At 38.8% G+C, this 13,808-nt stretch overlaps 1 protein-coding gene across 1 annotated transcript; it reads left to right on the top strand.

The window, feature by feature from the left end:
• The first annotated feature begins 396 nt into the window (after nucleotides 1–396).
• On the top strand, nucleotides 397–13,582 carry LOC128234309 (uncharacterized). Its single transcript, XM_052948477.1, has 12 exons — nucleotides 397–812; nucleotides 1,349–1,723; nucleotides 2,036–2,215; nucleotides 2,551–2,664; nucleotides 2,822–3,133; nucleotides 3,234–3,293; nucleotides 3,772–3,814; nucleotides 4,324–4,394; nucleotides 5,194–5,352; nucleotides 9,290–9,412; nucleotides 9,721–9,903; nucleotides 10,157–13,582. Exons 1-12 carry the CDS (start codon nucleotides 746–748, stop codon nucleotides 11,218–11,220), a joined length of 2,751 nt encoding a protein of 916 aa, XP_052804437.1. The 5' UTR covers nucleotides 397–745; the 3' UTR covers nucleotides 11,221–13,582.
• The last annotated feature ends 226 nt before the right edge of the window (nucleotides 13,583–13,808 follow it).

Raw genomic sequence — 13,808 nt, forward strand, 5'->3', positions numbered from 1 at the left:
GCGGGGACTTTGACTTTCTGTCCAGACAAGCCCGGATAAAATCCCCGCCAAATGCCCCCGCATCCCAGGGACTCTAACTAAGGCCCATTCCCCGCTATTTTGGCGCAAAGACAAAACCATCGCATTAACCAGGCACTGCGCGGCCACCTGAAAGGTAAAAGCAAGGCCCATTTCCCTGTCTATCCCAGGTATACCCCGGACCTGGGGGCCGTGGTTACAATGTACTGGTGCATTATACCGTAACATGTTTTAGTTTTCCTGCTTTGGAAGTTTGCTTAGAAGGTGTTTTCCACAATCTCGGAATTTAGAAATACATGTATGTCCATGAAGCAAAAATGTCAAATTATATTTTATTCACAAGTGGTGGAGCTGGCGTTTAGTAGGCGTGTAATGTCAATTTTGGGTTTACCCGGCTTTATACACACACGGCTCTATACGTACAGATATAGTAAAACGAAACTACTATACTTTTTTGCTCTTGGTGTATATGCGTCAATAATCATTCCATATCCGGAAGTAAAATATAAATGATACGTTTAAAATGTTTAAAACATATTAACAGAAATGCAAACCGGCTTAAATTGGAAATAAAATGCAATGAGCAACTCTATAAAAAGACCGAGTGACCTAATGTTTATTTTTGTCGATTTTCATAATATCATTCGCATTGGAATAAACGAAGGATCATTTTCAAAACGAAAGTTGGAATTTTGATAACTTTTCATTTAACAAAGAGAGAATAATAATGAATATGATATCTACCTTATTACGCTCATGGGTGATTTTAGCTTTCATTTGTAGCATTTGTTATGGTGAGTAGTTATTTCGTAATTAAACCTTCACCTATTTTATTACTGAATATTATATTTTCTCTGCTAATCTTGTTACCTAGTGACCAATGTATATGCATGACCATAACATCTGATTGCCATTTAATTAAATAGTATTTCAACGTAACATAACTAATACGAAGTATTTGTTTAATATGTATCACTCAGAATTAGGTTCTGGTTAAAGGCCTAGTTTAAGCCTTCTATAAGTGACCTCCTTCCCCGAGTTTAAGCCTTCTATAAGTGACCTCCTTCCCCGCCCCCCCCCCCATGTATTTGTACACAACCTCTGTTAATTGATCTTAATCTTTTTGCCTAATTGTCTTATCAGATCTCCAATCTAAGTATCCTGCAAACATTCCTTTAACTGGGCCTTTAACATGCCTTTAGGAAATTGAAAAGTTTGTATCGGTTTTCACTATATATTCTTAAATTCTGAAGTAAATATTTACCTTTATATACGAGTACCAGTCCTATTTACTTGCATGGTGTTTATTGTTCGGCTTGTGCATTCATAGGAGAGTCGAAAACCCCCGTGCATCTCTCTACGTGCGGACCGCCTCTCCGCGAGGCGCCATTCTCTCTTTGCTGCTTCCTGGAAAACCTCCCAACTTCCGCTTCCGTTTTCTTCTCGCGCCAGACTAAGACTGGAACATTTGATGTCATGGCGAGGATCACAACTTCATGCAGTTTGCTGAAAGCTGATGTGGGGTTCGCAGCCGGTCCGTGCCAATTTGACGGTTTGGTGCGAAATTTTAGTATAGTGACGATGCAAAATGATGATGCGTTGGTATTTGAACGCTCTGGAAATCTGTTAAATCAGCACGCAGGGGAAACTTGGAAATGTGGTTTCTACGGAAATTCCAGTACATTCAAGATACACACAGAAGAGAGTAGGTTTCTTTTTTAACATCGCCTTTATAGTTTTGCTCAGATGACTAATGTACAGGACCGCAACCCTGTATTGGTCGATTTATCTTTTGAACTAATTTAGATGATATTTGAAACTGTGATTATTGCTCCTTAAAATATGTTAAAAAAAAACAAGAAAAACAACATACATTAACTAAAGCTGAGGTTTGTTCGAATGAATAAATCTTAGCTTTTTATTAAGACTTCAATACTGTATGTATTCGTATACATGTATATAGTCAAATATGATATACTGGTGAATAAAGTCAATTAAGTTATCTTGCTACATTCAGTGCTTGATGCACATCTTGGCTTTGCCAATGGGAGACCTGGAGAAAGTGTACACCTGACGTGGCCAATGGTGACATCAAGCAGTGGCGTCAACATCTTGGCGCCCAATGGCACAACGTTGGTACACATTGACCAAACGAATAACGCCACCGTGTTGAACAGCAACCGGGTTTCATACTTGGGTATGTATTCGAGTAAATGATCTCATAAAACTGTGAATTTGGAAGAACAACTCATTGGCTCGTGATTTACATAACAAGGTGCTCGTGTATAAAATCAATTACTCGGATTGTGGGAACCGTAACTATATGCTTACTTACGTTCAAAACGCCTCAATAAAGAACATCTGAAATAGGTCACTAGGTAACTCGTACTATATATAGTATAAAGTATAAACCATAAACTGCATCGTTGTACTTGTATTGCACCAATTGTATTTTCTTCTGGTTTTTTTTAACTGAATAGTTTTCTTACTTTTCAAAATCAACACAATAACACAGAGACTAAAACTTAACAGGTATCGTTAACTCGGCGGTTACGATCGAAATACCGGACGCACAAGATGCCGATAACGGAACGTATGTTCTGTCAACATCAAAAACCCGGATAGGCCGCACACTCGTCATCAGACGTGAGTGTTTTATTGAAGCCACATTTTCGCAATCGGGCTGAATTATTTTTAAATGTCTTTATACACAGTTTCAATTTTAATTTTATTGTTTTCGTTGTGCATTTTTTATTTTTAAAAATGGCATATATATGAAGTGAAGGGCTATGTATTCTTTCAGATTCACCGGAAGTTCCAGTCATTAAGTTCAACAATGACTGGAAAAATGCTTCAAACATTCTCACAGGAAGTCTCGCCTGCCTCTCAAAATCCCTGTCTGTTGCCCCGCCCTTCTTTGGCGCCTCTTTAGCATACACCTGGTTCATTCCCGATCCCGCAGACGATGCAGGATACCAAGCGTCACCTAGCAACCAAACTCTGTTGGTGTCCGGATTAGATTGCAATCAGAGGACACAACTTCCGGTGTACTGCATCGTGACGGAGGGTGACCTCACATCCGAGAGTGACGCGGCATACGTCAGCAACAAATGTGGTGAGAATTCACTGATCACAGATTTAGAGCTGGCGTTAATTAAAATTAAACATGTGTTTGTGTTCATCCGTATTTTTACCATGTATATACTTTTATTCAGGTAATACATTTCAAGAAGATTTCCGGAAGCAAGGATTCGTCATAGCCATGATCGTGTTAGGTAACTACTGTTCCTTTAGAGGTTATACCATTAACTGCTTATACGCACGTTCAGAATTGCGATTAAGAAATGATAATAATGATCATCTTCATCAAAATAATGATGCTGTCAGACTATTCGATTTGTTACGGTATTAGGTGTTATTCCATGGGTCTAATGATCTTGCCCCAAATACTCAAACTATCTTAAATATCTTAAAAACGGATCAAGCTAAGATCAACATTTTTGTTTATGGTATAATTTATGTAATATCATTTTGAAGAGCTCGGATACTAAAAAATGAATCATGTTTATGATCAATCGTTTATTATGTAAAATCAAATAATTAACTTGAGTAAGTAATATGGCTAAATGAGATAAATGAAATAAAATACATTTACCTCTTATGCTAACGATTCATTGGGGCTGGGAATACGGAGCGGGGAGGAAGAACACAGTTAAAGCTGCAAGTGTTTTTACCACTGTTATTTGTTTTCAGCGGTGTTGCTTATCTTTACCATCGTCATCTCCTTGGTCTTGGGGTAAGTCGATTGGATGTTAATCCGAAAACTGAATGTTTTATTAGTGTAAATAGGCTCTGTCGCCAAGAAATGGCGTGATTTTCGTGCCCAATTAAACTCATTTGCAGCTTATATCAGGTTAGAATACATTCAACGAAATTGCAGACAGTCAGAAGTACTAGGCTTAATCATTAAGAATTTCAAAATTTGAGGGTGTTTAAAAGGTCCGCCCACTGCCACTCATCCGATACACAATCCTTGCGTCGACAATGAATCAACCAACCAGTAAGATGACCTGAATTAAATTCGTAATGATTAAGAACGGCTCGTTCCCTATGCCAACTCCGCCTATTCTTATTCGTTAAGATTTTAATTCAAGTCATCTATTACTTATATTTAGTTTCTAGTGGGCAGAGCTGTTTGATTTAAGCCGCGGTTTGTCTATTTTCATCAAACGTGGACCTAGGAATCTTGTTAAACAGTACACTTGATTGGTTGTCCATGTCTAAATCGGTCCATTTTGAAACTAGACGACAGCGGATCCGGAAGTGCTGGAAGAGAACCGCCAAGCGCTGTGGGAAATGCTGCTCTGCTTGTGAAAGTAAGTATACATTCAATATAAAAAATATTAATATAAATACAAACAAGTGAATTAAACATTTAAAGTGACACTCGTATTCAAAATTAATACATACACATGCATAACAAACATAATTTTTGAGTGATAAACCTTTAACTTCTTCCTAAATACTGCATTTATGAAAATATTAATTAATGCTTACAACATTGCAACTATGTATTTGATAGCTGAAAACGCAAAAAAGTATTAAATTATTAGTCAGTGCTAAAAGATTTACTTTTATCGTCTCGTAAGGTAGAGATACAGTGTTTTCTGCACTTTTCTTTCAAATTCAACTCGGTATCCTTCATAAGAACCATTGTTTTCGATAGTTATTCTTCCTATTTGGTATATTATTGTATAATTTGTGGAAATTCTTATTTTGGAGTAAGAGTTCATCTTTAACCTTGGTAAATTTGAAATCATTGAGTAGAAACTTAATTCTTACCCTTCAAAATCTGTTAAATGGATAAGCTCTCGCATAACACAAAATGGAAGCGTACTGGGAAAGGCGGCCGACAGTTGGACGGAGAAAGGTACTGCGACTGAATGACATACCTACGAATGAAATCTTTAACAATGAGCTCCAATACACAATAAACGTCTCTCTATTTACATTTGAAATCAAACGGCAACCGAATAGGAACGAAAACAAAACATCCTGAAACAACTAATATGCAGAAGAAAAAAACGAACACAAAACGTTAATTATTATAAGAGAAAACAATGCAAAATATGTTCACTGGACGTTTTAGCAACTATTTATTTCATTTATATCCAGATTGTGCAGGAAGTAGCTCAGACACGGACTCCGACCTTGAGGGCTTTTTGGGTGGGGAGCGTGCTGGCCATAGGCTTGGTGGCGGTAGACGGCGCAGGGAGATTTTGGATCTTGTTGGCAATAACAACGGCGATTCTGGAACTGGACTCGAGGATGGACGTGTGTATCCACTGTTTATTATTTTGGCATTTTATAAATTATTAAAAATTGGTCAGGGTAAATCGTACAATTCAATTCCATGGATTAAAAGGGTCAGAAAATTGAATGTCAGATACTGGTACCTTTAGGCGTAACCACTTTCTGTGTTGAGTATAAATAACATGTGACTTTTATGTGACAAACTTAAATTATAAACATGACCTTGAGAAAAAATAAATCTCAATGCGAATATGTGCTTAGATTTTGTATGCACGGTATATGTATATGGATAACACTAGTTTCTCTTAAAGCTGCACTCTCACAGATCGACCGTTTTGACATCTGTTTTTCATTTCTTTGTCTTGGAAAGAACCAATTTTTGCATACATATATAAAAACCAGTGATCAAGACTGGTGACAAAATATCAGATCGCAGCTTTTAATATTTACATTCGATAATCGCTCCTAGCGCTTAAATAATATAAATGTTTCCGAAGACTTTACAAGGCGTCAGTTAACTACCATCAGTTTCATGATCTAGGTGCTATATACACATATTCATACATTTAGCTTCATTGAGACTAATTATGTGCATAATTTCAATATATTTGAAATTTGCAAAAATTAAATGACTGATTTGACCCGCTTTCGATCGGGATTCAACGAATTTTATTGCATATGATCTTTCGTGTCAAATTATCCATGCTACTCACGCGAAATTGTAAATGAATCCATTTGATGATGGAAATCATTATATTGGCGGCCTTACTGCTGAATAACTTCACTTGAACTTGTATAAAATATATGTTATCTGGAAGTAGTATTGTCATGTCAAATTTTTGCAGACTTGATTGATATCATTTAATCGATTACTTTCATTTTTTATACACTACATTACTAGAATATGTCATGCATTCTGCTAGGCTTGTTGTCGTTTTTATGTTGTTGATTTCGAATAATCTAACAACGAAGGCTGCTGTCAGTTTCATAATGACTGGCTAAGAGAACTATTTTTCATGTTCTACACTGTTATCAGTCCTGGTACTACTTTGATTATTCGAATCTGCTAACGGACATCCGAGAAGGTCGATGTCTGGTGCACCACTACGAGCTACGGCACAAGTGCCCTAGTCCAAAGTTGAGTTTTCGAAATAAAACATCAATTTCCGACCGTTAATAGGGCCTAAAAATACATTTTTTTTCCATTGCTTTTCAATATGTAGGTTAAAACCTTAAATGCTTGCTCAGAAGATAACTTTAACACCATTCCGCTATAATGAAAATGACATTCTTATATAAACCTAATAATAAAAAAAATCCTACCTATTTTTGAAAAGGATGTAACCCTTACCAAACAATTATTTTTTAGGCCTAAGAAAAACTGTGATTTGATCCTTTATCAGCAGGCTTATATCACTGGTTATCTGACATTTACGCGAACATGGGCTTATTCTACGACAAAAACTAAAAACAAGTTGTCAAAACGGTCCTTCTATGAGAGTGCAGCTTTAAAGCCATGTACGTCTTACGTGTGTCTTTTACCGTTCGGTTCTTGCTAATATAGATGATTGTATTATTACTGCAATGTGGCCTAAACATTTTTTTTAAATTTGACGTAATGCCCGCTTTAATAATTTTTCTGATGTTGCAAATAAGCGCATAAGGTAAATAGGCCTGACCACTGAAATGTCACCTATCTACACTTATTCACATTTGTTTTGTTTTTACGCGTTCGAATTTTCGATTTCATTTAGTTAATGGCGACCAGTGTTCGTTATTATTTGGAACACAGATTCATTAATAAAAGTTCATTAATAAATGATCATCAAATGATTGCACGAGTAAATGATATACAATAGAAACAATCTTTGAGAACTATATTTCTCCACGAGCCGGAAATAGGAATGACAGAGTCTACGTAATCAGCTGTAAACACTGCGGCGTGAGGGGTGTTCCACGGTGTTTGCATATACTGATGTAGTCGTGAGGGGTGTTCCACGGTGTTTGCATGTACTGATGTAGTCGTGAGGGGTGTTCCACGGTGTTTGCATGTACTGATGTAGTCGTGAGGGGTGTTCCACGGTGTTTGCATGTACTGATGTAGTCGTGAGGGGTGTTCCACGGTGTTTGCATGTACTGATGTAGTCGTGAGGGGTGTTCCACGGTGTTTGCATGTACTGATGTAGTCGTGAGGGGTGTTCCACGGTGTTTGCATGTACTGATGTAGTCGTGAGGGGTGTTCCACGGTGTTTGCATGTACTGATGTAGTCGTGAGGGGTGTTCCACGGTGTTTGCATGTACTGATGTAGTCGTGAGGGGTATTCCACGGTGTTTGCATGTACTGATGTAGTCGTGAGGGGTGTTCCACGGTGTTTGCATATACTGATGTAGTCGTGAGGGGTGTTCCACGGTGTTTGCATATACTGATGTAGTCGTGAGGGGTGTTCCACGGTGTTTGCATATACTGATGTAGTCGTGAGGGGTGTTCCACGGTGTTTGCATATACTGATGTAGTCGTGAGGGGTGTTCCACGGTGTTTGCATATACTGATGTAGTCGTGAGGGGTGTTCCACGGTGTTTGCATGTACTGATGTAGTCGTGAGGGGTGTTCCACGGTGTTTGCATGTACTGATGTAGTCGTGAGGGGTGTTCCACGGTGTTTGCATATACTGATGTAGTTGTGAGGGGTGTTCCACGGTGTTTGCATATACTGATGTAGTCGTGAGGGGTGTTCCACGGTGTTTGCATATACTGATGTAGTCGTGAGGGGTGTTCCACGGTGTTTGCATATACTGATGTAGTTGTGAGGGGTGTTCCACGGTGTTTGCATGTACTGATGTAGTCGTGAGGGGTGTTCCACGGTGTTTGCATGTACTGATGTAGTCGTGAGGGGTGTTCCACGGTGTTTGCATATACTGATGTAGTCGTGAGGGGTGTTCCACGGTGTTTGCATATACTGATGTAGTCGTGAGGGGTGTTCCACGGTGTTTGCATGTACTGATGTAGTCGTGAGGGGTGTTCCACGGTGTTTGCATGTACTGATGTAGTCGTGAGGGGTGTTCCACGGTGTTTGTATGTACTGATGTAGTTGTGAGGGGTGTTCCACGGTTAGCGCCATAACAAAACTGTCTTTTCTAAAAATGGTGGTATTCGGGAAAATAAATTAAGATATCAATGAAACCTCGAAAATAAGCATAAAAGAAACAGACAATTTGTTGATTAAAGTGTAAGATGGTATCTTTTTTACTCGTGATTATAGAAAAACAACTCGTGCTCATAGACCCCCCCCCCCCCACACACACACACACAATATTTTCACTCAAATCTTCGCCACTCGTATACCTTTATTTTGGTGAATATATTAAAATTTGGCCATGTTTGCATGGACTGATGTAGTTGTTCCTTTGACGTCTCACGATGAGTAGTAATACATGAAAATGGTATACATGTGGAAACAACGATTATATAATATGAAGATAATATGACAAACAGCAGGTTAAATCGAATACATGGAAAGCGTCGAGGTGGGGGGAAGTTAACCGGCTCGCTACGAAAGCTATCATGGCTCGCTGAAGCAAGATAGCTTTCTCGCTCGCCGGATAAACTTCCACCATCTCGTCACCAACCATGTATTGTCTAATTAAACCGTCATAAACTTCCACCATCTCGTCACCAACCATGTATTGTCTAATTAAACCGTCATAAACTTCCACCATCTCGTCACCAACCATGTATTGTCTAATTAAACCGTCATAAACTTCCACCATCTCGTCACCAACCATGTATTGTCTAATTAAACCGTCAACACTTAAGATCAAGTGTTACATTGTATCAAACTCCGCGCGTGATTAATACCGAAAAAAGCGGGAAATTAATAGGTCTTTGAAGCTCAATGTTTGCGGAAAAAAAAAAAAATTATTTAACATTTTTTCCACCTGTCGTCCCATTTACTTAACAGTAGGACGGACCAGCGAGAGACTGGATTTCCAACAGCAGTTGCAGATAGCGCTCGAGGAGTCACGACAGGCCTCGGAGAACCTCCCACCGGATCTACCACCAAGACCCAACCAAGCAACTGACGGTATTGTAGCGTCTCGTTTGTTTTTATATTTTGTTTGTGTACGTGTGCTTCCGTTTTTTCAAGCCATCGTTAACTACAACGTCAACCAGATATGACTTTTGCTATGAGCACTAGATAGTTCTCACTAAGAAGCCATAGTTCGTTTCACTAAGTATTACACAGGTAGTTGAAATTTTCAAACAAAAATCCTGCGACACCGCTGACCTTTTTTAAGTTCAATACTTTTATATAATACGAGTTTCATCTAGCTGAAACCAAATAAGTAAAGTAACGTCAGCGTTTTATTTTCATTCATAACACCCGCACAGGTGATCAAGTGGCCGGCAATTCAAATGATGGTCATGGTTCACTACCTTCTTTGAGCCCGGAAATGGTACAGATTCCACCACTACTGGACAGCGATGACGAGGACGAGGACGGACTTTCGGGTGCCGTAGGGAGTGGTTCCGGTAACAAGGATGATAGGGCGGTGCTCAAGGAAGTAGAAACCCGTATGTACAGAGAGCTCATCTGATAAATCTGCTTTTGTTTAATATAATCAGATCATGTAAGCAATCTCAAAGTTATCTTCGTTGTCGCTACTTTAGTTTTCTTTGTATACCTGCACGGATATTGCATTCTAAGTATTATTTACTTAAGTTATAGCCATATAACTTTTCAATTGATAAATTAAACCCACTTAACATAGGATTAGGCATTGCATTAAATCTGTCCTGAAATCTTACAGCTCTTTGTTTAATTCAGTTTTGACAAACCACCACCGTCATCTGCGTAGCGAGGTTGTTACTCTTGAAATCAGCCGCGACAACATCGTCGAAAATGTGCTGGCCTACTACAGCGACGAAAATGTCGCCTTGTCTCGAATAACTGTCAAAATGTTGGACGAGAGTGGGCTCGATTGTGGCGGTGTGACATCAGACATGTTCACCACGTTCTGGGACCAAGTGCGCGAGCGTTACTTCCAAGGCTGCGAGGCAGTGGTTCCCTTCCTACACGCACACCGGTTTTCGGAGGACATAACGTTTCGGACGCTCGGACGCATTCTATCCCACACTCTCGCCGTAACCAGAGAGTTTCCGCTCCCCATGTGCAAGGCGGCTATTATTGGTATGATTTATGATACAACGGAAGTAGCAGAGGAGACGATAATTGAGGATTTCATGTACTTCCTCGACGAGGTCGACCGAAAACTCGTGATGGACGCACTCAAAGACGTGGACAGCTTGTCACCCGAACAGACAGACGAGGTTCGATCTATATTTGAGAGGTTTGACTATGCGGTAGTGTCGTTGAAACCAGAAACATTCAAGTATCACTTAACGTTACTAGCGCGAAACGTAGTGTGCATCCGGCCGCGGCCTTTGCTAGAGATGATGCGTTCAGGGCTACCGGAAGCTCATTTTACCCATTTTTGGTCTCGGTTCCACTTGCACACGCTCGATGTAATGTTCCGAGCACTTGAACCGACGCCGGACCGCGTTGTCGCGCGCCTTGACACAGAGAAATCGCATGATGACCTTTCGAGAAACGAGCGCAAGGTTTTCAATTACCTGAAGGACTTTGTCAAGGAAATGCCTCAAATGGAATTGTTGGAGTTTCTTCATTTTGTGACGGGATCAAAATCAACACCTCGTTCGCGAATCATAATAGATTTTACCCACGAGTCGGGCCTTAAACGCATTCCCATGGCGCACACGTGCTCGAACATGATTGTACTTCCGGACACGTACAAGGACTACGACACATTTCGGTCTGAGTTTAAGCACGTCCTGGCCTCGGAGGAGGCTTACACAATGAACATGGCGTGAATTGATGAGTTGAGGTGACAGAACCTTCAGCCCATCATCAGTGATGTCCGAGTGAATAATAAGTGCCTTTTTTCTGTAACGTTGCTCATCCACGTCATAGTCATACACAAGTATAATGGTACATTGGACATAACTTTGACGCTATTTGACATGCAACGTTCGAGGGTGTCTCATGACGTCAGTGTTTACAGTGGTTAGCGTCAAAATGAGGAGAGCAATACATTCCAAAAATATTTCCCACCTCATTGAAGAACAACGTGTTGAGTTCTTAATTTATCAGTTTACTGATAAATGCATTTAAGCTTAGCAAAACCTAAAACTAAGCAGGTATATAGATGGGCATATCTCGGTTAGTATTGGGTCGATCTTGCTGAAAATTTCAGGAAATACAGATTAGATATTTCGCGCATTCAGTTCAGTTTATACAGATTAAACGAACAGGATCAACAAGTGTAAAAATCTAGTTAATTTCAATATGGTAGGCCGTAAACAGTCTAATAACGGCTGTGCCCACCCTGGCTGGTAATTACGGTGAGAGAGGGTCGTCGCATGGACATTACATTACGTTTCACATAATTTTGGGATCAGCCAACTCAGCAATAATACTTGCTCCTAACTGGTCCAGTGTCTGAGGCGCTTTAACCCTTTTCCTCACTCGACGATTAAGCTCATCCCAAATGTTTTCTATGAGATCCGGTGACGTTGGTGTTATGTCAATAAAGTTCATATTGTTAGCTTGATTGAAGTTCTAGCTGCGTTTGGAGGTGAATCGTCTTGGAGCAGGCGTAAACTTAAGATTTGTCTCATCAAAGGCAATAACTTCATTTTGAAAACGTGCGGCTTGAGAATACCATCAATAAAAACAATTTTAGTCTTATGAAACACCCATCTAGACCATAACTGATCTTCCACCGTATCTATTACGTTTAATAGCGCAAATGTCGTTGAACCTTTCCCGCGCTCACGATACAACTCCCGCATTCGAAATCCTGACAGCTAAACCATGTTGTTGTATCGACATAGAGCAATTTGGTAATGCGGGCTGTTTAATTATACAGAATAACCGCATGCGATTTTATTTCGCGCCAAACCAACAATTCCTCGTGTATTTTGATGTTTTCTTCGTTTCACGCACCAACGCATCTGATCTTAATAATGACATGTTTTTGATTTCCGGCGATTCATAAAATGGCATGCAGAAATGTATTGATTATTAAAGGTTACTCGATATTAAAACTGCTAAGTTAAAAGTTTTGCTAAGTGTAACTCTTTTTTCTCTTTTATTTTCTACATATGATGTTTACATAAAAAACAACAAATATGGTATTTTGAAAAAAAACCACATTCCAATGCTGAGTACATTTTACAAAATACACACACACACACACACACACACACACACACACACAGACACACACGCACGCACGCACGCACACACACAAACAAACACATGTACACGCATTCACACACCTACTGAGTGACGTCTCTTTTTTCATAAAAATGTTGTTATATTTTTATAAAATGTTATTTTTGGTTGTTATTGTTGTGGCTACTCATGTCATGTTTTAATTAATCATATAAGATATCAAGTACTCTCCATTTTTGATTTTCGGTCTCCTATTTGTCATGATTAGCCTATTTTGATTCTTAGCTTTAGGTTCATCAAGGATGCATCATACGACAATACTCTATTGTTGCATTTTGCTGTCGTGTGTCTGCTTGTACTTAATATTCCCAGTAAAGCCTCGCATTTACCTATGTTTATATTAATTGTCGTTAATGCAATTGATTTACACAATTTGTTCCATAATTGTTGTTCTTTACTACATTCCCGATACAAATGTTCAATTAACTCTACATTCGAGTAACAGAATGTGCAATCGACAAGTTTTAACTTATAGAGTAATTTGTTTATGGGTATTATTCTCATAAAAAATAATGGAAACTACGCAAGCTTGTATCTATTGTTAATTGGTATATATTACCGTATATTTTGTTCCAATCTAATTGTTTATTTTCGATTTCCATGTGTTCGGTCAATATAATTTTTTAGGTTAGACGGATAGATGTTTTGGTCAGTATTAAGTAAAGAAATTCGTTTGTTAGAACTGATTTTTCAACAACTTTTTCTTTCAGTGTTATGTTTTCTGTAAGGTTGATGCCGTCTTTGATTGATTGCATATATAATTAAAATTTGAGCAGTTGCGAGGAATACTTAAATCCTATTGGATAAGACACCCCATGTGACATTAATTCATTTCTCCATGAAGCATTGTTTACGTTGTTTACATGTCTATTTTCCTTCTTTAAAATATTTGGGGTTAAAATAAAGCAACAATGAACAATAAACCTTTTAAAAATATTGATCTTGTATTTTTTTTATTATAAATGACAATAAACTGATTGCGGCGAACTGGAAGCTAAAAGTTCGTCTGCAGAGGAAACATGGTGGATAATCTGTCAGATTTCGACTTTTTTAAAGATCTTTTTGGTAGTTTCGAGTTGTTTGTGCTGCAATTGAGTGAGAAAACTGCTGCTGCTGCTGTGATTTCTCCAGAAATTGAACAACTGATGAACATTACATTTGA

Source organism: Mya arenaria, chromosome 5 (assembly GCF_026914265.1).
Source record: "Mya arenaria isolate MELC-2E11 chromosome 5, ASM2691426v1".
In the NCBI taxonomy this organism is placed as follows: domain Eukaryota; kingdom Metazoa; phylum Mollusca; class Bivalvia; order Myida; family Myidae; genus Mya; species Mya arenaria.